Source organism: Heliconius melpomene, chromosome 7 (genome assembly GCF_056956725.1).
Source record: "Heliconius melpomene rosina isolate 202511_hmr_F chromosome 7, ASM5695672v1, whole genome shotgun sequence".
In the NCBI taxonomy this organism is placed as follows: domain Eukaryota; kingdom Metazoa; phylum Arthropoda; class Insecta; order Lepidoptera; family Nymphalidae; genus Heliconius; species Heliconius melpomene.
This window is the reverse complement of record NC_140395.1, coordinates 1,861,752-1,885,820: the sequence shown is the minus strand read 5'-3', so window position 1 is coordinate 1,885,820 and position 24,069 is coordinate 1,861,752. Positions and strand designations below refer to the sequence as shown.

Genomic DNA, 24,069 nt, shown 5'->3' with positions numbered 1-24,069 from the left:
CACCTTTTTTTAATTAGTTTTTTACAGATTTTCGCGACCCAAAGATAATTGCTCAGAATTATCACGTGGCAAAAGAATTAAAGTTTTAAACTTTTTAGTAAGAAATGTGAAGTAATAAAAAAAACAACTTCAATAACCTATTTTCTCTGATTTAATACAAGTATTAAACACAAGTGTGGATAACGGCCATTGCACAAAATAACATGAGAAATAAAGAGTACCGACGACAACGAAGAACAGAGGGAAGTAGATGGTTCCGTAGATCATTTTCATCATTGGATACGGCCATATCCCCGATTCGGCGTGGTAAGCAAATAGCCTGGAAAGAAAAATGGATATTTGTTTTTATTTTTAACCGACTTCAAAAAAGCCCATCGAAGGCAATTATAGTCTTAATGGGAATGGATTGTCTAAACACTAGGTTCCCAGGTTCCCTCTGCCTACCCTGATGCTGTATATATAGATACATACAACACTGATATATATATATATATATATATATATATATATATATATATATATATATATATATATATATATATATATATATATATATATATATATATAAAACTATAACTCAGCAGCTTAAAAACTTGATTTTACATTATTCAAGACATTACGTGTTGAGCGGCGGAACTAAACGCAGCACTGTCTGCTGAGGAAACGAAAATAGTTTTACTGATGTTTACAATCAAAAAATAAATACTTACACAATCATATAAGTTACGTAGATTACTGCAACGTGCGCCAAATTCCATATATGAGACGCCACGGCCGGCTTGCCTCGAGGCTGGAAGAATATCTCCCACAAAGCTATGACAATTATCGCCGAATGCATTATATGGTTTGATGGTAGACTTATCACTTTATCTATGAAAACTGGGAATATAAGCTCCCTGTCGTATATAAATATTGGCCAGAATATTACAAATATTACCTGTAAATAAAAAAAAAACATAATTATACTGCTGTTTTTATTTGTACAAGCTTAGCAGGTTTTTTATTTTTTTTAATATTAGTAGTATCTACTCATACATACCAAGGTAAGAGGCCACACTACACCTGCGAAGAACATTTTCTTATAACTTCTGAGATATTCTAAATATTTATTATTTTCTTGTATTTTCAATATAATTGGTATATCACAGACGAGATTCATTGATACGAATAATAACTGGAATCCCTAAAGACAAATAATATATTTAAAAAAACAAATTAATTTAGGATTCCGTAGTTTAATAATAAAAACGGAACTATTATATACGTTTCGTCGTGTCTGTCTGTGCCTCTGTATGTCTCGTTTATTTTATTTCGAAACAATTAGTATTACACAATTGGAACTTAGTAGGTAGATATTTATGCAAAATGAAGAAGGGTAAAATTTGGCACACATATTTATGACAATTTAATGTTTTCATAGCAAATGACAGACGAAATTGGCTTAGAAAATTAATATTAATTTTTTTGATATGTTAGGGAGTGTAGGGGAGCACTGATGGTTTCCCGAATATGCCACGGGAACGGGAATAAGCAATATTTTATATTTTGCTTCCCAAAGTCCATTCAAAGAAAACTCAAACTTTTGTTTCGACTAGTTATTTATTAAGTGTTAATTTTTACAAAAAATACTTACCACATTCCAAATAGTAATAAATTTAAATTGTGTTGCTTTTAAAGTGGCAATGTCTGGGTCTTTCAGAACGTCACCCTGCATCGCCAGGAAAATTACCAGAGAGTTGACAGAGTGAAGGATTAGCCCGATAGTGTTACCGATGAGGCGGCAGTATACATGGTAGGTTACAACCCTGAAATAAAGAACAACATTTAAAAAACATATTATTATAAATAAAATAGGTACAATTCCAGACCGGCATGGTCCGGTGGCAGAGTGAGTTCCGCCACTGAACGTGATTTTTTTCTCTTTCTCACTCTCCTTTTTCTATTATTTTTTCTATTATAGTTATTGTGTTACGAGTATAAATGGCGTAACCTAACACCGCGCTCTATCATGCCAGACCGCAACCTTATATAACAATGCCACAAACATAGCGTATATTTAATTATTTGCATTTAAAATTAAAAGTAAAAAAAAAATCATGTAGACTTAAACGTGACAGTTGTGTTCCGTCCCCTTGAGTTCCGTTACTCAACACGCAATGCCTCGAACCTATGTGGAAAACGGTGTGTCTTGACACTAGGTTCCCTTTGTAATACTACTACGTGGGAAAAAGCGAGAAGCTGTATCCCGCACATAGCAAAGTAGGCCAAGGGAACCAGGAATCCTAGTGTCACTCCGTTCCCATTAAGACACTTCCGGTCCACAGTTTCCGCCGAATTCTCGAGGCATTGCGTGATGAGTGGCGGAACCAGACCAGAACGAGGGAAGTCAAAATATTAAATATTTTATTCCCTCGAGGCCGGAATCGAACCCACAATCGTCGCGTTTTTCTTCGCACGTTTGTGCCCCTGCGCCATGAGGACGGCCTTATACACTTATTTCATTAAAGTCGTATCAGTGCGGAAATGGTAATTATTTTTTTTTTATAAATTTTACTTTTAAATTTTCAATGTCATGTTTATACTAAATTCCAATGGATTGTTTTTAATAAAACAAAATATTACTACAGATTCCAACGCGGCTTCGCTCGCTTAAACTTATTTTTATATCATATCCAAAGGATAATATTATTTTCTTAAATATATTCTTTTAATAAAAAGTGTCCTATGTCTTTTACCTCATAATGTAATTATAATACTAGAAGTATTATATATACAAATATGTAAAAAAAAATCCTGATAATCGGTCGACTAATTTTGACGTAGAAACGTAACAAACAAACATACATTTATAATATTAGTACGATGATGATGACTATAATATATAAAATTCTTCTATTCTGAACCTAGGGTTATGACACTTTCAGTTCCCCACTTTCTGCCGAATTCGGAAGGCATTGGTAGTGTTGAGTGGCAAAACTCAACGCCGCGCGTTGTAAACGTAAATAAATATTTCCCTTCCTCGAGCAGCGATATGGGCGAAGACTAGTTTATACGTAATTGCTCAGAGATTCACAAGCAACTCTACAATTAGAACTAGAAACTTCCTTGGTTCTTCCTTGGTTACTAGTTTCCTTGAGGTGTATATGGGAGTACTAAGACGAATTTGAATTTTATTGAAAATATAAATAAATTTTAAGTTCCTCCATTGCCACCACCCATTTCTTGCCACAATGACGTTTTGGTACTTTTTAAAAAAATGTCATATAAATAAATATATGCGAAAAAACTATTTATAAACTTTGCATCATATCAAATAGTACAAATACGTTACTGCTGCAGCAGGTCATGTTCATGTTTTATTTTATAAACATTGTAAAATTGTTTTGTGCGTCTGTAAACACGACGGATCGTGGGTTCTATTCCCACTCGAGGAAATGAAATGTTTAACATGTTGCGGTAACGAGCTAAGTACGGCGTTTAGTTCCGCCACTCGAGACGCAACGGTGTCAGACGTGCGTCTCCACGGTAGGTACGTCACTGTTGTCGTGTGTCCAGGATTATAGGAGTTGGATTTATAGGATATGTATCCATCGATTTTTTTATCATTAGGGTATTTGGATTGCTTCCTTATGGTACGGTTCGGTTCGGTTCTTTATTTATGGCGCTTCGAGCTTCCTTATGGTATCAAATTTATAGACGTATTCACATTAAAAAAAGATGTATGATGTTATATGACAGTAGATAAAATACTAAAATCAACGTTTTATTCATATAAAAAACTTATTATTAATATCTTAATAGTTAATTTATTCCAAAAAATAATAACATACCCCATTTTTTCACAGTCCAACAATAAATGACGACGAATGACGAATATTCCGTAAGTTTGATTAAGTCCAAGAAATTCTGTAACAAAAATATCGAATTAGCATTTAATGAATATTAATTTGTACTGAGGTATGTTGAGCTGTCGCGTTGTCAGTAAACGTGACGTGATTAAAATACCCACCTTTTTTAAAGTGCAAGATTATTATTTAAACGATACTAAAATGGAATTGCAGCTAGTAATATCCTTAATTTCTATCTTTCTATCTATCCTTAACTTTTATCTAATTCTAAAAAAAACTACCATTTTGTTGAAGTAATATTATAATGGTAAAAATGAAGCTATTAATAAATAAGTGTTGGTTTATCTGTTAGATTTATCTACAATAAAATTTTGTAATAGATAAATGAACATTTATCTATATATATAAAAGGACTTGTCCTCACTGACTGAGGTAAGACGCACGCACAGCCGTAACCGCTGTGCGTAGAAACGTGGAATTTAGACAGATGTTTACTTTCGTAATCCGGACATCCACTAAGAAGGGATTTTGAACAATTTTAACCCTAAAGGGGTGAAAAAGGAGTTCAAAGTTTGTATGGAAAAAAATTTAAATGTGCACCGATTTTTATAAAATTTGAAATTTAGATTTTTAAAAGTATTTAATTGAACACGTGTTTCGTTGTTTTCTAGAATTCTCTCCCTAAGGGTGCAAATAAGGGGTTGAAAGTTTGTATGAAAAATTCTTAAATCGCCACCGATTTTTATAAAATTTGAAATTTAGACTCTTATAAATATTTAATTGAACATGTGTTTCAGGGTTTTCTAGAATTCACCCCCTAAAGGTGCAAATAAGGGGTTGAAAGTTTGTATGGAAAAATCTTTAAATCGCCACCGATTTTTATAAAATTTGAAATTTAGACTCTTAAAAATATTTCATTGAACACATGTTTCGTCATTTATTAGAATTCATCCCTAAATACGCAAGCGAAGCTGCGCGCGTCCGCTAGTCTATTATATTTAGAATCAAAACGCGCGATAACCATATTATTATTACTTAATTTTTTCATAGTACCGTGAGATTTAATTATATATATTACTAATTGAAAATATATGTTTTGTTTTTATTGTGTGGATGGCGAGAATAGAGTGTTTTGACACTAGGTTCTCTGTATACCCTGTAATGCTTGAAAACGGGGGGCTAAAATAATCTTCTGACTATTTAGTAGTAATCAGTTAAACTTTGTAACCAAATGTTAAATAAAGATGAACTTTGGCTGTTTTTCTAATATTTATTAATGGCAAATCGTTAAAATGCATTAATGATGTGTAAATTCTGTATCACACTTCATTAAAACTGTACCTAGATATCATTAAAAAGGAATTTATTATTAATTCATTTGAACAAAAAATATGACCGCGAGTGAGGTGCAGTTTCCTGATATTTTCATGAGTGCAGGTTTGGGTCCTACTTCAGGAAAATGAAGCTTCACTGAATGAAATATATAAATCCGTTTAGATACACTGAGTGCTTAATGGCAGAATTCACCGCCGCAAACGAAAATGAAAAAAAAAAAAACATTTTTACATGTGGGAATCGAATCTACATCCATCACGCTTATAGCCAAGCGCTATGAGACAGCGCCTCAACGGCCTCAAAGTAAAAAGAAATAAAATTAACATAATTACACCTTGACTTGGTTTCTTTTATAATTTATTAATGATAGGTACTTAGTTTGCCCTTTAAAGGTAGTCAGGGACAGGCATATACTCCATTATATTTTTGTCATTCTTTTTTTCAAATGTTCTCATGTCGTTTTAAAAGTATTATAAATAAAATATGTAATTAGGACTAATTTTGTTATTTTTATTAAGGTTCCGTACTTAAAATGGTAAAACGGAACCCTCATTTTCTTCTCCATCTGTTTGTCCGTCTGTTAAGACCATCTGTCTCGAGATTGCTTCGAGGTAATCAAGCTTCTAAATCAACGCAACGTTAACGCTTTCGGTAGATTTACAGTTATGAAATTTGGCACGAAGCTAAGAACTTACAAAACGAATAAAAAAATCTAAACATTAAGTAAGGGTTAAATTAATAATTTATAGAAAAAAATCATTATAAATATATATTTGTGTTTTATAAAAACCTGTAGAGTGGGACTACCCCCTTCTATTTCATTCGCCCCATTTACAATAATGAAATTGGTACGAAACCCTTAGTATGCAAATGTCCAACTCGCACTTGACAGGAGTTTTACGTTATATAAATATAACTTTAGATTTGACGATCACTGCGTGTATTTAGATTCTGTGTAAAATCTTAAATAATGAATTTAAAATTGTATACTATTAAATTTTAAGCGATAAAAATACTTGTAAAATGTTGATATGTTTAAACAAAAAAATTAGCACTGTAGTGGAAGTTGAAACTGGTTTGCTTAAACACTAAAGCTCGTGCTGTCAAACCTCCGGCAGTTGAATGATTATATTAAAAATGGTTAGGTAAGAACCATCTATATTTTCTATTTCAGTCTCGATTTTTTATTATAATTTTTAATATAATTATGATTCCTCTCAATTGTAAAGACAGAAAGTCTTCGCCAAGCATCTTTCACATATATGTAGAAGAGTAAAAGGAATTTAGAATTAACATTCTCCGTTCTCCGTTTTATCTCCTAGAAAATATACTTTTGTTTAGCTTCACGCTATAGGAATTCCGCATATAGCGTAGGTATAGCGCTGGGATTCCAATCCACACAATCCGTTACCGTACACCTACGTTCCTCACTTTCCGTTGTTCCTTTCCGTGTTGAGTGGCGGAACTCAACACCGCGCTTTGCCTCGTTATCAGAGCGAAGAAATTAAAATATAAAATATTTTATTTCCTCGATCGATACTATCGCGATTACAGTTGCACCCTTGTAGCGCCAAGACTGACCTCATTAAGTAAAATAAATATTATAATATAAATATTTACCAATAATATAAAAACACTAACTAAATAACATAAAAAATTAACACTTCTTAAAAACTATTTTGAAAATATATTCACACGACCGTTTCGCGTCAGCATAATCATGAACTGGTTGTATCTGTAGTAAATTCATATTTAAGTTATCTTTAAGTCATCTGTCCACTGAGCGTGCGATGTGAAGATTTAATCGCTGACTAAACAGCTTTTTAAATACAATAACGCTACGGAACGCTATGGAAAGCGAAGCTATACATTTGTTAAGATATTCCAACCATAATTCCTTTCTCTGCATATCAATCTTTAAATTGTAATATTTTAAGGGTTCCGTACGAAAAAATCGGAAATCTTATTTGTAGCTCCGTCAAAGTATAAGGCGACAATTATGAAATTATGATTCCTCTCAATCGGAAAGAAGACATATTACAAAATTATTCTTTTTAAATTAAACATCTTTCGCTTATAGAAGGATGAAAGGAAGAAAGAATGAACACTCTCCGTATTCTGCTCTCTATCCTAGAAAATAATTTTTTGGACGACAACTGCAACCACTTGCAGGGAGCAACGCCCCGAAACCGTATACTAAATCTTGCGAGGAATGAGATGACCTCTCAGAGGTCAGCGGCAGGACGAACAGTTCTTGTCTCAATGAAATTCCTTTTTCGCTTATATTTAGCTTTAGTTATAGTTTTTAACATATGACTAGGAATACAACTTTGTAAGGAAGTTTACTGTTTTGATGTATTTCTCGTATATAAAATGTAAAAAGTAAACATATAAATTAAAAAGAATGATAATATTAATATAATGAATGCTGTACATAACTGCGTTCTACTTAGCCTTGGTAGAACCGGTCTTTTACTAGAAGTATTTATATTAAAAAGGATTAATGTATCATGAGTAATTATCACTTTTATGGTATTTAAACTTGTGGCCGCAACTATAGATATAGCTTATGTTTTTATATTAACATAACATATGTTTAGTAATTAAAAAATGCTTATTACGCCAAATAACTTTTTTCCGCTGTATTCCGCATAGGCAGGGTAATTAGAGAAACCCAGTGTTAATATTGAAGACCCTCCGTTCTAAGCGCATCACTCAGAATGGCGGAATATTAAGTTGAAAATGTCTTCCTATTCCTTTAAGAGCTATACTAATCTAATTATCATTATGATTAGGAAGAAAACTAGTATCCTTATATTTAAAGAAATCTACGTCTAGGTAAATAATATACATAAATATATGAATAAATATTTTGCATAATATAGTGATTATTGGTCCATATTAAGTATTGTATTCGTTAAAGATGTTGATAGATTTATTATTTATATTGACTATTTTGTATGTTTTTATAACGATTTATATATTTTTAGAATTTTTTATATTGAATAGCCGTTGCCTACAACTTTGTTTGCGTTTACTTTAAGGTGTAAAATGAAAAATCTCGTTAATTTTAGTTCGTTCTGTATTGTTTTTGTTATATTGACGTTTTCATGATTAAAGATATGAGTGAAGCTGGCTGGACCAAGCAACGTTTATACTTTTTTTCACTAAAGAAAAAGCAATCAAAGAAAACTCTAAGCCAGGTAAAGTTCCCTTAGTTGAGGAAGTGTGCGACAGTTTGTAGACTCGATTCCCACTAGGGGGAATTAATTATTTTCATTTGTTTGAAGACAATGCGCGGCGTTGAATTTCGCAATACCTCCAAAATTTTAAATTGGTTATAAACTGTTGGTTCCCTCTGCCTATTCTGCTACATGCGGGATACACTATGAAGCTAAAAAATACTTTTTCAATAAAAGAATTACAATAGATTTTACGCAAATCTTTTGTAAAATTGTTGTCAATCATTTGAACAGTACAAAAAGTAGTTAAGTACAAAAAGTAGTTACTTTAAGCTACAATTTTGACCTGAGTGTCGCTTTTTTAAATATAAGTTATATGTGAATACTTATATTTTTTATATGAATTGTATAACATTAAAAGGTCACGAGACATATGCTGGTATTATCTATACAATATATATTTTTTATAAGCGGTTGTGTGTTCGATTCCCACTCAAAGCAATTAATTATTTTCATTTTCTCGATCCGGTAACAGGATAAACCCCGGCGATAAGTAGCTGAGATTATAATATCTTGAATTATAGTTAAAATTTAGACATTTTTATTATGTCTATAGTCTGTATGAAACAGTGACTACCCCTTCTATTCTTCACTTACCACCTATTTTAGGCAGAAAATTTATAGGACTTAAGTAATGCAGAGTTTTTTTAGTTTCTCGGATATGTGAAACTAAAAAAATATAGCCGAGTGGGCAGAGGAAATCTAATGTTAAGACACTCAATTCTGCACTCTCCGCCCAATTTTCGAGATATCAGACGCAAGTTGTTTTTTTTAAATAAGACAAATTTATAGGAAGTATTGCACATACTCGTCATATTTAAGTAAGGTTAGCCGATCAAGTAGTATGTTAATAAAATTCCTCGTTCTTACAAACTTACAATTCCTTACTCGTGCGAGTTAAATATAAGGCCGAGGGCGGGTTCGATTCCCCCAATCAAACTTAAATATTTATTTAAATTTTTTATTTTAATTTCTTCACTTTTGTGTCGGGGCAAAGAGCGGTGTTGAGTTCCGCGGAATTCATCGGAAAGTTTAGAGCGAAGTGTCTTAACACTAGGCTTTGTCTGTCTACCCTGCTACGTGCGGGATACTGCGTGAAGCTGGAAAAAAATACTTCCAAACGATTTTGAAAGAGTGCGTCCATTCTAGTTTGTGAATAAAAGTTTAGATTCAAAACATCATTTTAAATTTCCTGCCTCCCCGCTGGGATATTAGAAATAATATATTAGATATTATTTAGATGCTGGGATACGCCATGGTGGTAGAAATGTAGTTTTTTGTCCCCCATTTTTTTAATATGAAGTGAACATTCTTCCCTTTGGGTAAATGTGTTTTGTGCTTCAGTTGTCGGGTTTTCAAAGATATATAACACTAAATATACGCGGGTAATCCGATTAAAGGATTTTATTTTAAATATGTAGTAGGTAATCGTGAAATTCAAAGATTATATATAATCATATTATATTAATTTAAATAATATTTGTTTATTTTTTTTATTATTATGTTTTTACCACGGGTTTAATAAATACAAAAACAAATACTTTTAAATAACGTTCATACTAAATGACATTGAATATCAAGTCGAGCGCAAGTCTATTGATAATAAGTGTTCCGTACACAATTTACAATTTTAGAATTTCCGTTCACAATTTTAGAATAATTTAGAATTCATAATCAAATTAGAATCTGGATGTGTGACGGTTTTGGATTCGATTCCGACTCGAGGGAATTAATTTATTTCATTTCTTTGCTGTAGTAGCAACACAAAATTGCCTACCTTTCTGCATGCGAGTGCAAAAAAAATAGCATAAACTAACGATTACAACTGTAATTTCCCCATTGTATTAGACTTACTTGGATGAGTATCACACAATATATACGAACGGACTGTGTAGAACGCATTTTAGTTGAGTCTAGACCCTCTCTGCCTACTATACTATAAAGAACCATAGTTTGTAGAAATAAATAATACATTTATTGTTTCCAAATAAACGGAACCCTAAAATTTAACCATGTATAATATGTATTTTTTTTAATTAGCTACTTTACGTTCTTAAATGAACAAAAACAATATGTTACTTGGCTACAATGAGGAACTTTAAATAAATTCTTATCGACAATTTATTCAAATTTCCTCATTCAATAATGTTTATATAAACAGTTTTTGTAGGCTCTTAATAATTGTAATATTATTTTTTTTTATTATTATTTTCTTTAGGTCTTCCCTGCCACGTGGTTAACAGACCGCAGCACTATGGGAAATCGAGGTCTGTATCAGATCAAAAATCGATAACTTTTTTATTTGTTAAGATAAACAATAGAATTTTTGCACAAGCATAAAGTATGAAATAGTGCGTTAGATGATGTTCAGATATTATACTTTTATTGGAGAATATATATATAAAAAAATAATGAAAAGAAAAGTTTTCAGTAAATAATAATAAAAATTAAAGGAATAATAGTAAAAATGTATTATTAAATTAGTTTATTATTATCCCCGACTACTAAGGAAGAGTTATGTTTTTCGCGCGTATTTTGTATGTATGTATGTACGTATGTATGTATGCAATATTCTTTATTACCTTGTATCTCCAGAACCGCTGAACGGATTTACATAATTGAGGTATCGTTATATTCGCTTTAGCAGCCCAAGTGTTCTTAGATAGATGACGTTAAAAAATAATAATCATGGCGGCTGTGGGACGCCATTGGACTTAGTGAATAAAAAATTTTTGGTTTCGAATACCATAATATGGGTATCAAATTCAAGAGCTCAACACGAGGATTTCAAAAAGGTATATCATGATTATCATTACCATAATGAATCCTAACAAAAATTTGAAAAATAAAAAATATTTATTAAAAAACAATCACCCCGACTGTATAAATCTGAAAAGAAATTAACAAGCCCAATAGTTTATTAGAATGAACAGTCGGGATCTATAAGTAATTCTTCAATCAATAAAATCTTTACCAGGAACCTCAAATAATTTGAAGAGGTGCTAATTCTTCTCCTATTGAACGTATACCCTGCACCTTCAATGTATGGGAGTAATAATTCACGCTTGAAACACTAAAAGTTTCGTCATTTTGAAATTTAGTGAAGACACTTAATAATCAAACGTCTGTTAGTAATTTTATTACTAATTTGTAATAGTTTTTTTAAATCAATTCACTTTTCATATAATTTCATAAATGAGGGTAGTGTGAATAAATGATTGTGCAAAATGTGTGCAAAATGAAGATAAAACGTCCTTTTATCAATAAATAACAATAATTTTATGGAAATTTACCGCAATCTAATCAATTAAATAGTAAAACATTAGAAACTACAATAGATAGAGTTTTCGTGTCCCCTGACTTGTATCGTAGTTTTCGTGATAACTTCTCAGTCTGCAGGTCTCTGCAGCTGATTTTTGATAAATCTTATTTATGAATATTTGGACTATAAAACAATATCAAATATAACGCGTCGGGAGACGTCGGTAACTGTTAAAAGTCTCGATGAACTTTAAACACGTACCTTTTTTCTCTTCACTTATTGTTAATATTTTTTATAAAAATATAGTCACGATATCCACAATATAATAACTGTTTTAAAATCTACATACTATGGGCTCTTCAAAAATATATACCACTTTATACCTACTTGCACATTTTTTTAAGGAAATTATATTTAAAGTATCAAAGTGAACAACCTGAAATAGACATTCTCACGAATGACAATTTTTCACGATGAATAAATATATATTCCAAATGTAATTCACGAAAAAATAATTCATAACATTAAAGTTTCACTCTTATACTATTAATTAAAAAAAATAGTGCGTCAGGGACGACTTTGAAAAAATGACTTTTGATCTGCCGTTGTTCTACCATTGTCCATAGTGCGCAGGTGCAGTGAGTAATAAATGATTAATGTGATTAGAGCCTATTCCCTCGATAAATGGACTATCTATATATATAAAAGGACTTGTACTGACTGAGGTAAGACGCACGCACAGCCGTAACCGCTGATGGCAGAAACGTGAACTAAGAAGGGATTTTGAAAAATTTTAACACTAAAGGGGTGAGATAGAGGTTGTAAGTTTGTATGGATTTTTTTTTAAATCGCCACCGATTTTTATAAAATTTGAAATTCAGACTCTACAAAAAAACCGAAACACGTGTTCAATGAAATCTATTTAAGATTTCATTGAACACGAGTTTCGTGGTTTTTTAGAATACACCTCCTAAGGGTGCAAATAAGGGGTTGAAAGTTTCTCTAACATAAAAATAGTTCTAGTGGTTCCTTTACATTTTCTCGAAAAGTATACCGTCCAAATCACCTGCTAATGCTATAAAAGCCAAAACTTATCTTTGATGATGGAATAATTTCCTTCATTAGTTTCAATATGTCCAATAAAAAACGATGAAATATTAATTTATTTTTTGTTACTAAACGCCTTAGCGTGACTTATTTATAAGAGACGAGGGGTTTCGGTCCCAGAGCGAAGAAATAAAAATATACAATTAAATCAATATTTAATTTCCTCGAGTGGGGATCGAACCCACAACCAGTTGCGTTTACTGTCACATATTATTGTTTAGAGTATAAAGCTTGATTTCTTTTCAACTTCACGGTGTAACTCGCTCATAGCAGGATAGGCAGAGGGAACCTAGTATTATTATTATTATTATATATGACACTCCGCTCTCCAATTTCCACCGAATTCTGAAGGCATTGCGTGTTAAGTGGCGTAACTCAACGCCACCTCTTTTATAACTATACTAAAATTATAAAAAATAAAAATTTGTTTTGTTGTACGCCCTATTCATGTATTAAACACTTTTGGTGCAATCAAAATTTAGTTCAAGGTATCGAAGAAAGCAAAATGTTGAAAAAACGAGGGAGAGAAATTACAAAAAACAAAGGGATATTTTTGAAATTATTTTGAACAATACAGTATTATTTCTTATTTAATTAAATGCTTTATATGCCTTGTACGTTTTATATAGATTAACGGACAATGGGCAAATGGGCAAAATGTATGGAACCTGGGACCATCCTCCAATTGTAATAAGATGTAAGTCATTGGATAGGTTATTTCCGTGGGAACAACTTTTGTGATAACAGCTTTGTCGTGACACTTGTCCGTTCAGAGATATAATAGTTATAAGTTTCTCTTTATCTTGTCGTTAAGGGAAATAAGTATTTTTTTGGAGTGAAAAAAAAACAAGATTAGCTGATAATGATAATTATTTATTATTATAATTACATTCCTAAGCACTATAGTTTAAATCTATTACAAGATATACTCTGTCCCTGAATAAATGCGAGCGCTATGCGGCTGCCTGAATCACTGGTTTCCCTTCAAAACGTATAAAATCTTTCGCCTTTTCACGTTCCTTTTTAATGAAAGTTCTAAAATATTTTTGAAAACTAAAGAAGTTAATTTAAAATAAATATCATACATATAAATTTTCCTGTTACACGTCCACCTGCTAATATGGTAATTTCTAAATTGTCACAAAAATTATGGGTACTTTAAAATATCTAACAATTTATTAGAAAGTGACATAAAGAAATAATAAAATATTTTTCCTTTACCTACTTCAAAATGCTTATTTTAAAGGTAAAGTGGCTTTCACCAAAATTTGCACTCTTTTTCATATATTTTAACTAATTAACTATATTTTAACTATTTTTTTTCATATAAGTAGTTAAAATGAAAAAACTTGTATAACTTCTCAGTTCTTACTTTCATTCAGTTTTGATGCGCCTGATGGAAAATAATTCTAAAGTTCCCATTCTAAATACTGCTATGCAACTTTCTACACGTAGGGTTACAGTATTACTTTTGGAAATCTTTAGTAAGGCTCGTATTTCTTAATTTTTGTTTATCTCATCATTATGCTCATGCTCTATTACGCATATAACGGGGTAGGCAGAGGGTAAAAAAATATAAATGTAAAATTGTTTGAGGATGTATTAGTGACTAGATTCGGCAGAAGGTAGCGAAAAGTTATAGGTCGAAAAGTAATAAGTAGTTATGTGAAAATTTTGTAGAAAAAAAGTCGAGGCAAAGCGCGGCGTTGATTTCTGCCACTCAACACGTAATACGTCCAGAACTCGGCAGAAAGTGGGGAACAGAGTGTCTTAGCAGTAAGTCTCTGCCTATCCTATACGTGCGGGTTACAGCGTGAAGCTGATAAAAAAAGTGTTTTCCGTAAAAAAATAATTTCTAATTCCGTTCATTAGTGAAAGTGGAACAAAAATTTTATCTTACATTAATAACATTTATATAAAAGTACCAAATATTAATAGATTTCACTTTTTAGCCTTCATCGCTATGGGATGGAATCCGAGTTCAATTCGGAAGAACGAATTATTTTCACTTATTTGCTCTGGCCATGTCCACCAAAATGAGAATTAACAAAATAACCATGACACGTAGGCGGCTTCGCCTGCGAATGATATACTAGATGAAAATAAATAATTTCTGGTTTTATATCGGCCCATGAACCTATCATAACGGTGACCTACTACCAATACGCGTATATTTTGTTGATATTTAATAATTTAAATATCTAAATGATTACCAAGTAGTCGTAGTAGTAGTATCTAAAAACTTATATAGTTAGATATAACATTTTTATTGTCACATGTACGTACTACTTGAGATGCCGTTTTTATTCATAGACTATTAAAATGGTATCTCAAGATCGGTCTTAGAAGTCAAATATGAGACGTGTTTCACTTTAAGTGCTCCAGGTAAGCCTTGCCTTAAGAACGGTAGTATATTGCATCTCTAAAAAGTAGACAGAGAGTAGGGACTCTCCGGCCCCTACCCGGCCTCACATTAGGTTCCCTCTGCTTAACCTACAATGTGCGGGATTAAAAATTAATATAAACTGCGCAATTTAACAAATCGATGAGTTGCCTTTATTTTAATTCCTACCAATTACGTTATTATGCAGTGACTTTCAAGTTCAAGTGTTGTTCAGATTCAATTGACAACAGAAAATGTATTGTCAACCTTATTTAGTTGAATTAAGATTTATATTTCAATGACGCGTTTAACTGTTACGTATACAGACAAAAGGTGCTAAGATGTTAAATTGACAAAATAAATAAATATAATTGTAAGTTGAGTTGAGTTTAATGTGAATAAAAACGCAATTTCTGAACTTGTGGGTTCATTTTCCACTCGAAGAAATTAAATACTTAATTCGGTCTGTAAGTCTCTACTCTGCTGTCTATTTATGCACAAAATAATTTTCATCATCTCTTTAAAGTAAATGAGACTAAGGTAGATAAGTTTAATTATTTTTGAAAAGTAATAATATGTCTTATGAAAATTGAGGTGAAAGTGGGAAATACACTACCGGAACTCTAGGTTCCCTTTGTCTTTGAAAAAGCGTGAAGCTACTTTTGCGAAGATGAGGAAATTAAGGTGAAGAAATTAAATATTTACATTTTATATTTTCATTTATTCGCTTTGGTTAAGAGGGAAAGCGCGGCGTTGAATTCCGCCTCAACAAGCAATGCCTCTACAACTCTGTGGAAAAATGGGAACGTGCCTGGTGGTAAACAATTGCCAAGTCAAATTTAGAGCCCGAGTGAACACAGAACTCGGCACTCCTATAGATTTCCCATTCTTTTGTCGGTGAAATTGAAAACGACACATTACTTGACATTTAACTTGGCTCTTATTTCACATTAATGTTTTTGATAGGATTTTATTTTCTGGGATACAATAAGATTAAATAAAAAAATGGAAAATATATTTTTTAAGCTCCACGCTAAATCTTGCATATAAAAAATAGCAGAGGGAGCCTTAAGTTGAGGAAGTGTTAAGACACTCCGTTATCGCCGCTGCGCCACGATGACTCAATATTATAGGTATAAAATGATCAATGTTATACTTAGTACACCTTTACTTTGTACTGATTCTAGTACAATACATTAACAGCAGTAATTTTCAGTTGCATACCTACAAAAGAAATTCAACTCTATTACTAATACATTTAAAGACGATGTTCAATTATCACATAATATCATTTTATCAGTGCCATTAAAGCAAATTCAACCAATAAATCATGATCTCCAAAACATATTTTTAAAGTTTTATATAAATCAAAATAGACTATTGCATAACTGCTTATAGGTATGAATAATGGGTATACTGGACCAGCTTCACGCTGTATCCCGCACACAGCTGGGGAAGCAGAGGGAACCTAGTGTTAAGACGTTCCCCACTTCCACCGAATCCAGAATTCGGGCATTGCGTGTTGAGTGGCGGAACTAAACGCCGCGCTTGGCCTCTTTACCAGAGGGAAGATATGGATTTATAAATTTAAATAAATATTTCATTTCTTCGAGTGGGTTTCATCGAACCTACAACCAGTAGGGTTTACAGTCACACTGCGCCAGGACTGGCCTCAATATATTGGACAATGTAAAAATAACCAATTTACTTAGAGCTCTAACTCCAGAACTATTTCGAGTAATTTTAAAATAATTACAGGTCTTAACAAACTGGTTATTGTATATAGTAGAGTGTATACAGACAGTTAGTTATGGTTGACGGCTGGAGCCTGACGTGTTTTGAGCAAGAAAAAGGAGGATTGTGAAAGTTTAAAAGGTATTGAATGAAAATATTATTCTATTTTAAAGTTTTCTATTCAAATCATAGTTTAAACTTTGATTTTCCTTTAAATATATATATTTTTTGCTATTTAATTATTATATAGTGGGTTAAGTATCGTTTTGCCTGGATGGTTTCATTTGAGATTTGAGTTGGATGTGCAAATGTACCGTTTCGCATTACTAAAACTACTTTAATCTATGTTATTATAGCGGAAGTAACTGTAACAATTTTAAATAATTTTCTGTTTTTTTTTCTTTCATATTTAACATAAATTCAAAGCAGTAAGGAAAGTGGTGTTTAAATACTGTTTCTCATATAATATGTTTATGTTTACTTGATTGTTGAGAGTTCGATTCTTACTTGACGACGATATTTAAACTATTTTCCTATAAATTACCGTAAGTAAAGAAACTAGGTTCTCAATTCCTACCCTAGTATAGGCCAAAGCAAAAAAAAATAAGAATTTTAGAAAATATCTAAACTTTGAGTAAAAGTCTATTCTAGATTTATAATTATATCGTTCATTTGGCGCAATAATTATGCAGTCAAAGTTTGTAATTAGTCTATCTAAATATAAAAAAAAAAACAGTTCCGTCATTGTTGCACCAAGACAGTGTTTTGTTTATTTTTTACTAATATTTTAAATGTCAATTACTTAATAATTATACAAACAAACGAAGTAACTGATTATTTGTTGTGAAAATTTTCTACTTTATCTATAATTATCGTAGCATTAAGATAATGTTATGGACATTGCTTTTACAATTTATTTATTATGTATTTTTCTATCTCTACTCTATCTATATATCTATCTATATTTGTATACTATTTAATATTATTAAAAATACAATCATGCAAAGAAAGTGATTCGTATTGGAAAAAAAATATTTTAGCTGCACGCTGTATCCCGCACATAACAGAATACCGAGGGAACCTGGGAACCTCGTTTTAAGACAGTCTGTTCCCATTAAGACTTTTTCTGCCGAATTCTTTAGGCGCTGCGTTTGCCTCTTAACCAGAGCGAGGAAAACGAAAATATTAATTATTTAATTTTCTTGAGTGGGAATCGAACCCACAACCTGTCGTGTTTACATTCGCACGCTTCCCTACGCAACAACTGACTTCGAAGTTGTTATATATTTTATTATAGGACACTAAATAAACAGTTGCCTCTACCAGTTATTGAACTAGTGACCTTCCCAAGATTATTCTATGATTTAATAGTTTCAGAAACATTTATCTATATATATATAAAATCGAAAGGTCACTCACTCATCACGAAATCTCAGAAACTACATGTGCTAGGAATCTCAAATTTTGCATAGGAGTTACTTATAGGACGTAGGTGCTCGCTAAGACGGCAATTTGCAATATTCGACTTCTAAGGGGTTGTTTTTGGGGTCGAAAGTTTGTATGAAACTTCGTTACTACAAATGCTAGGAGTCTCAAATTTTGCATAGACGTCACTAGGACGTAGCCATGGAGACAGAAATTAATAATAACATAGTTCACGCGGGTGAAACCGCGAGCGGGCCGCTAGTCGTAAATAATTCTAGTATAACTAACACGTGGTGGTGTGATGTGAAATGCCTTTGACCTATGATCCTTTATAAGATTTTATTGTAATTGTCCATATAATTTGTAATTACTTTGTTGTAGACCATTGTGACTTGTGATTGTAAGTGAACGGTAGTGGGTTCGATTTCCACCGATTATTATATTTAATTTGTGTTAATTACACTGTTCTTGAAAGTGGGTAACCCCCCCATCCCACTATTATGCAGGAAGCAGTGAGAAAATTAATACAAAATGTTCCTCTTGAAATTATATTTTCTCTAGAAATCCACTTTAAAATCCGTAGCGTAGTTTGACAGATTTCACTAGTCATACTTTCTCAGATTTACCGTAGGTAGCCTAAAAGGAGGGTTATGTTTTTAGCGTGTATGTATGTCTATGTCACTAGAGCAAAGAAGCGAAAATGTTAAATATTTATTTTTTTCTAGTGGGAATCGAACCCACACCCGGTCGCGTTTACACTCGCACGCGCATAGCCCTGCGCCAACACTGGCCTCAATTTTTATATAATCTTAATAAAATTCAAGTCTTAGTCACAACACTCGTAACTCATCATCGCAGTCTTAAATCCTCCTCGTAATTTGTGCGCGTGAAAATGAAACGTTTTATAGTTATGTAAGAGATATGAAATATTGCATGGTTATTAATCTTTCTATTGGATGCGTCCAGCTTTGTACGGCACAAAGGCTACTTATTCAAAGGAATTTATTATAACTGTTAAATCAGTGAAACGATTTTGACAAATGATACGTCGATAGATATCTTAATGACTGTGTTACTATAATTTATTTGTATTATACAGTGGGTTCTTTTTTGTTATGAAACTGATTGTTTTACACTTTTAATATCTCTCTTCTCTCTTTTTATTTTCAGATGACATCGCAGACAGCGTATTTGAGGATATTAGGATATGCAGTAACAATAGTGATGCACGTTGGTAATATCGTATTTATGAATTTTTGCATTAAAAGGGAATATGGAAATGATCCAGAGCTAAAAAGGTTTAGTAAATTACAGCCAAGATATTTAACTTGCTGGACCTTTGTAAGTATTTGTCCATTTTTTTATTTTTCACATAATAAAATAAACTTTCCACCGAATTTTGTAGATAGATGAGTGGTTTAACGTTGCGTTTACCAGAGCGTGAAAACAAACATAATTTAAATATAATTATTATTCTGGAAATAAAATTAAAAAAATTCGCTAGTTTATGAATATAATTCTACCTATCTAAGACGACAGTACTTCATCCAATGTTCTATTGTACTTAAGTGTTAAAATAAATTTATTATGGTTATAATTATTATAATTGTTTATTTTCTATTTCAGTTTCTTCAAATTGTGTACGCAGTTATAGGTTTAGTTTGTGAATATCTTCTAATATCAAATTCTAAAGACAAACTGTATAAGCTGCCTAAGCATTTGAAAGGATTGAAGCAAACGCTCTTTAGTGCCGTGCTGTGGCCTTCGACATGGGTGAGTTATAATTCTTGGGAATTATAGAAGACTAGAGGCCCGCGCGCGGCGTCGCTTGCGTGAACGTTATTATTAATTTCTGTCTCCATGAGTACCTACGTCCTATAAGTGACTTGTAGTGTTGTTATTTGTAGTAACGAAGTTTCATAGAAACTTTCAACCCCAAAAACAACCCCTTAGAAGTCGAATATTGCAAATTCCCGTCTTAGCGAGCACCTACGTCCTATAAGTAACTCCTATGCAAAATTTGAGAGATTCCTAGCACATGTATTTTCTGAGATTTCGTGATGAGTGAGTGACCTTTCGATTTTATATATAGATATAAACTATAGGTATCTATCTATATTTCAATTTGAGGAGACTCGTGGCTCAACATCCGAGCGAGTGTAAACTGGATGGTTGTGTGTTCGATTACTAGTCGGGGAAATAAAATATTTATTATGTTCATTTCCTCTGGTACTGCAATAATATAAGGTACAGTAAGGAATAGCATTGCCTCGAGTATTCAGCGAACAACAAAGAACAAAAACTGTGTTTTTTCTGTTTTTTCTGTGTGTTTTAATAGTGAACGGACTGTCTTAGTGCTAAGTTCCCACGTTCCTTCTGCCTATCCCGCTATGTGCGGGATACAGCGTGAAGGTAATGCACGACCTACATCGATCGACCAACTCTATAATGTGAATCCCTCTAAAATTACTAAAAACTCAACTCACCTAAAAGTTAAACTTTAACTATATATTATTTTTATTATTATAATATTATTATTATAAATTATGATAATTTAAACTAGCATGTAATAATTTTCCCACGACAGCTTTACCCTAACATTAAGTATTATTTATATTTGCCGTTTATATTTCGGTTTAAATTTTATGTTGAAAAATTATGTTCGCGATAAACATAAAAACTACTGCACAGATTTTTATGCGGTTTTCACAAAATAGATAGATAGAGTGATTCGTGGTTTTGGTTCGTGTGACGAAGGTTTAGGTGTATAGTTAGTATGGTTTTTTGTAAATTAGTGGTTATTATAACGATTATTGTTAACCTCTTTAAAAATATTAACTTTTGGAAGGAAAGTGGAGAACAAAAGTGTCTTAATGGTAACAGTGTCTTAACACTAGGTTCCCAGTTCTCTCTATTTACCCTGTTACGTGCAGAATACAACATGAAACTGCAAAAATACTTTTTAGCTTCACGCTTTATCCAGTAGTTCCCGAGATTGAGGAGATCAACCAAGCAAACTCATTTGCTATTTACAATATTAATAGAAATACATTAAAAATAACAAAATATTATTTTTCTATTCCAGGTGGTGTTCTCAGTATTCTGGTCTTTGTACACATATGACAGAAAACTCATTTTCCCAAGTTTCGCCGATAAAGTTGTTACACCACTATCTAATCATATAATGCACACAGCAATTGTAGGTAATTGAAAAATTTTCTTTTTTGATCTTGGCAGTGTCTGGCTGTAAACGAGAAATAAAGATAAGCTTGTTACACCAAGTTTTCGCCTCCAGAAAGTTAATAAATCCTTTATGGGTCCGAGTATACGTGTATATAATAAAATTCCGCACTGTATGCTTAGTTTGCCACTACCAACATTTAAAATATCTGTAAAAAAATTCTAACAAGTAAAGCGTATTACACTGTTCATGAATATTTAGAGGATAAACATGTGTGGAATTAATGTCTATTGAATGTCGGGCAGCACAGCTGTCAGCTAATGTAATAGATTGTACCATTGATTTTGAAAAGAGCAACTGTTGAGTTTCTTGCCGGCTCTTCTCAGCAGAACTGCCTTCCGAACCGGTGGTAGCTTTTTGTTCATATGTTCATTTGACGATTTAAAAGTGCTTATAATAATTGCCTATTTGAATAAAGAATATTTTGAATTTGAATTTGAATTTGTACATGCGGTTGTGGGTTCGATTCCGACTTAGAACATAATCATGTTTGAATTATTAAAAGTAGTAATTATTTCCGAAGTTAACACTAATAACCGTGCAGTGTATCGTTTTGAACGTATCCACTGAACACACAATGTCACGAAAATTAGGGTGGAGAGTGTGGAACAGAATGTCTTAAAACTAAGGTGGTTCCCTATGCTGCCCTCCCACTGGATTCCACACAAAAATTATAGAGTAGACAGCCTGTCATATGAAGGATACACCACGAAGCTAATAAAATATTTAATCACTCTTGTAAGACAAAGTGCAGCTTTATGTTCCGAAATTCATTCACTTACAGAAGTTTAGTGAAGAGTGGAGAAGGAGTGACTTAGGAGTATGCCAAAAACGTCCACTATAATCTATAATACTTACCATTACTAGTGAAAATTAAATATAATTGTTAATACTTTATATTATAGACCTCTAGGTGTGGGGTTCAAATCCCATCACAATCAGGATTTAAAGCAAACATTGTATTTTGTTTTTATAATATACCAACTTTTTTTTACTTACAGGCGTAATTCTCTGGGAGGTAATGTTGCAGCCAAGAACAAGGCCACAGTCTCACAAACGCAACCTGTTACATTTAGGTTTTCATTTAGCATTATATTTCTCTGTGTGAGTATATCCTACTAATATTAAATCAAACAAATAAATCAGCTTCACGCAGTATCCCACTCACAACAGGGAAGGTAGAGGGAACCTAGTGTTAAGACACTCCGTTCCCCACTTTCTGCCGAAATCTGGAGGCAGTGCGTGTTGAGTGGCAGGACTCAACGCCGCGCTTTGCCTCGACACCAGAGCGAAGAAATGGAAATATAAATTTAAATAAAATGGGGATGGAACCCACAACCAGTCGGTTTTACAGTTGCACTTTCTGCTATTGCGCCACAAATGGCCTCAAACTTATATTATAAATATGTTTCTTGCATTTTAAAGCAAAAACTACTAAATAGATTTAGATGAAACTTTACAGCAATATAGCTTATACATCAGTTTACACATAACTATTTTGTATAATTAGACTACAATATAACAATAAGTTTAAGCGGGCGAAGCCACATTTTGTTAATAAAGTACTATTATTGTTTTTTCAGTCTCGTATACACATTTATACACAATGGTGTATGGATATACCCGATTTTTGAGCTACTCTACGGTACTGTCTACTTTCCTTTACTGCCTCTCACCATAGCATCGATGGCCTTCGGTTTTTACTACATACAATGGCCGCTGACTGATGTATTTTGGAAAAATAAGGAAAAGACGACGAAAATTAAATGATAATTATGTATATTTTATACATTTTTAGTATGATTTGTAACATAAGTTAAAATATACGTATTTAGTTTTTGTTCTGTTTTATTTTAATTGCAACCTTGTATAACATTTGTAACTGGAGTTTCTTGATTGCTAAAATCTGCGAACAGTTAATTAAATAAGTTGAGAAAAAGTATATCTAAATGGACGAAATATTATGTCCTCAAAAATTTTTAAATTGAAAGCGGTTTTACATGTTATAAAAATTATATATTGGAATTGACAATTATATTATAGGTATTTTGTTGAAAACCAATATTTTAAATTTTCAACTCGTATAGGACATTTAATAGAAAGCAATATGTTTACACCAGGCCTTTTCGGCCTCAAATTTTCAGCCAGCAAATCAATTATCCAAATAATAAAAATCTTGTGATAATATACGTATAGGTCATAGTTTTTTATGTTTTTTTTTGGCCCTCCTGAGAAATTGCGTAAAATGCGTCTTTTAATTTTTGAACTCCTTAGAACAGAATAAACTTCGTAATGTTTACCATATGGATGTTCATCTCTTCTCTTTAAAATTAATTTTTTTTTAGGCTTCTCACTGTATCCCGCATGGACCTGGGCAGGAAAAAGTAGCCTAGTGCTAAGACTCTCCGCACTCCACTCTCCTCGGAATTTTGATCAATACTTCTCATATGAAGCGATCCTTTATGGAACGAAGAAATTATATGCGAGAACGA

General features: G+C 32.3%; 2 protein-coding genes across 2 annotated transcripts; one reads left to right on the top strand and one right to left on the bottom strand.

The window, feature by feature from the left end:
- Window positions 1–128: 128 nt before the first annotated feature.
- LOC146537273 (androgen-dependent TFPI-regulating protein-like) lies at window positions 129–6,940 on the bottom strand. Its single transcript, XM_085188012.1, has 6 exons — window positions 6,804–6,940; window positions 3,831–3,906; window positions 1,634–1,805; window positions 1,040–1,183; window positions 711–937; window positions 129–319 (listed from the first exon to the last, which is right to left on the bottom strand). Exons 2-6 carry the CDS (start codon window positions 3,833–3,835, stop codon window positions 130–132), a joined length of 738 nt encoding a protein of 245 aa, XP_085044138.1. The 5' UTR covers window positions 3,836–3,906; window positions 6,804–6,940; the 3' UTR covers window position 129.
- Window positions 6,941–16,902: 9,962 nt separating this feature from the next.
- On the top strand, window positions 16,903–23,416 carry LOC146537272 (androgen-dependent TFPI-regulating protein-like). Its single transcript, XM_085188614.1, has 6 exons — window positions 16,903–17,052; window positions 19,507–19,677; window positions 19,963–20,109; window positions 21,422–21,539; window positions 22,579–22,681; window positions 23,161–23,416. Exons 2-6 carry the CDS (start codon window positions 19,507–19,509, stop codon window positions 23,345–23,347), a joined length of 726 nt encoding a protein of 241 aa, XP_085044740.1. The 5' UTR covers window positions 16,903–17,052; the 3' UTR covers window positions 23,348–23,416.
- The last annotated feature ends 653 nt before the right edge of the window (window positions 23,417–24,069 follow it).